This window comes from Apium graveolens, chromosome 2, assembly GCF_009905375.1.
Source record: "Apium graveolens cultivar Ventura chromosome 2, ASM990537v1, whole genome shotgun sequence".
Lineage (NCBI taxonomy): Eukaryota > Viridiplantae > Streptophyta > Magnoliopsida > Apiales > Apiaceae > Apium > Apium graveolens.
Window position 1 is genome coordinate 117578892 of NC_133648.1, and position 3145 is coordinate 117582036.

The 3145-nt window shown below is 31.4% G+C and overlaps 1 protein-coding gene across 2 annotated transcripts; it reads left to right on the forward strand.

The window, feature by feature from the left end:
- Positions 1–559: 559 nt before the first annotated feature.
- Positions 560–2872, forward strand: LOC141706059 (uncharacterized). 2 transcript variants are annotated; one of them, XM_074508892.1, is made up of 4 exons: positions 560–785; positions 1167–1259; positions 1589–1765; positions 2262–2872. In XM_074508892.1, exons 1-4 carry the CDS (start codon positions 591–593, stop codon positions 2424–2426), a joined length of 630 nt encoding a protein of 209 aa, XP_074364993.1. In that variant the 5' UTR covers positions 560–590; the 3' UTR covers positions 2427–2872. The 2 variants fall into 2 exon arrangements, with proteins under 2 accessions (XP_074364993.1, XP_074364994.1); XM_074508893.1 differs by lacking the exon at positions 1167–1259.
- The last annotated feature ends 273 nt before the right edge of the window (positions 2873–3145 follow it).

The window sequence follows — 3145 nt, forward strand, 5'->3', positions numbered from 1 at the left end:
GCAAAATCTCCTGACAAGAATGTAGTTGGTGATTTACCTACAGCTGAGGTATGATTTTATTTTATAATTTATGTTATTTTTGTTCATTTTTTCTTGTTTTATTATGTCTTTTTTTCTGGTCATCTAAACATGTGGAAATATTAACTTTTTTTCTTGTTTTATTATGTCTTTTGTTTTATTACTGATCAATATTTGATCAATATTTGATCTATTTGTCACATTTGATTAGCTTTTAATTTGGAAGTAAATTATAATGCCTTTTATTATGCCTTTTCTTTTCAAGGCAAAAGATGCATCACCAGTTCCTCGAATAGAGAAGCTTAAAAAGATGAAAACGACAACTCCTGGTTCAATGGAAACGTATAATGAGTTTAGAATACGTCAAAAAGCCCAAGAGGAAATTGAGGCTATTCAGTCACAATCTTAGCCACAATCTGAGCCGCAGAATTTGCAAACACAAACTGGTTCTCTTGTTTACCTTCATATATATTTAGTTCTCTTGTCTTTAACCAAGTTAATTAAATTTATGTATTTATTGGTTGGACAGATGAACCTGAAGAGTCGAAAAAAGAAAGAGAGGAAAGACAAGAATGAATCATGTCCCTAGAAGAAAGGAGAAAAGAGTGATTACCACCAACAAGAAGTCCCAACCTGTATCAACTGATGACAAATTAGTATCGGAGTTCAACCATTTTCTGGGGAAAATCGTAAGGAATTATGTATCACTAACTTGTGTTAGTTGGAGTAAAGTTCCAAATAAAGATATCTTGTGGGAGTATGTCAAGGTAAACTGTATATTTTTAAGGGATATAATTATGTGTCATATTTTTTATGTAGTTGAGGAATTTTAAATAATTCTTAAGAATCATATGTTTTCTTAGGAAAAATATGTCCTTCCCGAGGAGAGTAAGAAATGGGTATTTAAAGGAATGGTAGATTAGTTTAGGACGTATAAATGTCGCATCAAGGCCAACCATTATATTGCTTACCCATCAGATGAGGAGATATTGAAAAATAGGCCTAGAAAAATTCCTCTTTCTGACTTCAAGATACTTTTAAATTATTGGGTTGATGAGAAAGTACATGTAATAATAACTTCAATCAACAGTCGTGTTTTTCAATTTATATCGTGTATAGTTTTAATCACTTTCTGTCCTTGTTCGTAGGAAAAGGCTAAAAAGAACAGAAAAGCGCGAAGTAAAGTGGAAGATACACATACTACTGGTCCTAGGAGCTTCGCCCAAATTCGCAATAAAATGGTAATAAAATTATTTTGACGTTAAAACTGAAGATGCTAAATTTATGAAATTGGTTTCGAAATTAATTTAATCAAAGATATAATTTAAAAGCTTCCCTTGAGTATTAAGAATTTCTCAGCTTCAGTTTATCAGAACATGTATCGTAGGCTTTTATTAAATAGAATTTGATGGATTATAAATAGGATATATTTATAAAAAGGATATATTTATAAATATGATATATTTATAAATGGGATATATTTATAAATGGATTTATGAAGTAGGACATATTTATAATTATGATTTAGAAAGTAGGACATATTTATAAAATATCCTATTTTTTATGGAAGGAACTTGCAAGGGAGGTGGATCCTGAGAATCCTGATGAGGACCTGCTAGTTGATCCTGAGGACCTTGATAAGGAACCTTCGGCACCGATATCAGATGCTCATATTTTTGTAGAAACCCACAAACGAAACCCCAAGCGTGAGTACAAGGTCCCCACTGAGGCGGTTATGAAAAAAATTGTAAGTTAAAATTTAAACTGCAATTTTCCCTTTAAAATATGGATGACATGTAAGATTGGGATATATGAAATTTGCTTGGTCGTAATATTTTTCATAAATGTATGTGACTGGTCGTAATGTTATGAAATCTGCTTATTAACATCATAGTAAATTTGTAAGTAAAAATTTGAACTCGTAATGTCTTGGTCAATGGTTACCGTATTAATATTCTTTATTGTTGCTTGTGTGTAATAGTTCCAAACATTACGACTGTTTGTGTGTGGTTAGTTTCGCAAATTTTAAGATCTAAAAAAGACATGGGAATGTTAATGTATGTAAATCTGGAATGTTTCTGCATTCTAGTTTCTGTAAATCTGGAATGTGCATAAATGTGACTGGTCGTAATATTTTGAATTATACTTGTTGAAATCATAGTAAATTTTAGATACAATATTATTAGATTTACATTTCCTCACTTTGAGAGTGTTGAGACTGGTCGTAATATATTGGTCTACAGGATGACATTGGCAAGATTCTCAAAACTGGAGGAAATGTTAAAGCTGCAAATAAATTGGTTTATGGTAGCAAGGAACACGACCCGTCTTTTCTTGTTGGGAGGGTTTCTTTGAAAAAAGAAGTTAAGGAAAAGGCTGCAACTTCAACCACAGTTCAGAATGATTAATATATGGCAGAACTTACAGCAAAGATCCGTGTTCATCTTAAAAAAGAGATGGACGAGAAATTTGACAGAAAAATTCAGGAGACGCTGAGAAAGTGGGCCAAGAAAAATCATGAACTGAAAATTAACTTTGCAGATGGCAATAACTCCAGCGGTGACAACTCCAGTGCAGAAGGCAACTCTAGTGCAGATGAAAACTCCAACTCCAGTGCCGATAATTATATTGATGTTTAAGCAGCTACTATAGCTACTTATTTAAGTACTTAATGGTTTGTGAACTTGATATGGTGTTAAGTAGTTAATGGCAACTTAAGACGTAATTTGAAACTTTTATTTTGGGTTGCTTTTGAAACTTTGTAATATTAGGATGAATTTGTACCTTGGTTAAATTCTGAAGTTGACTGTATTCAATCCTTAATGTTATGTATTGATCAAGTCGTATCATTTCATTGGAAGTAGATTTAGATTTTATTATATTTTGAAAATCAGAAAGTGTAACCAATATTACATTTTGGTATGTTCTTATTAAAAATATAAGAGAGTGTAACAGTAGATTACACGAATGTTTAAAAAAGGTAGTGTTACAATAGGCTATAAAAATGTTACCAAAACAATTTAACCGTTTTAAAATCTTGTGTTACAATAGTTAATATGATGTTGCAAAAGAGTCTATTCCAACACATATTTAGATGTTACTAAAGATTTAGGTATGTTGTAACAGA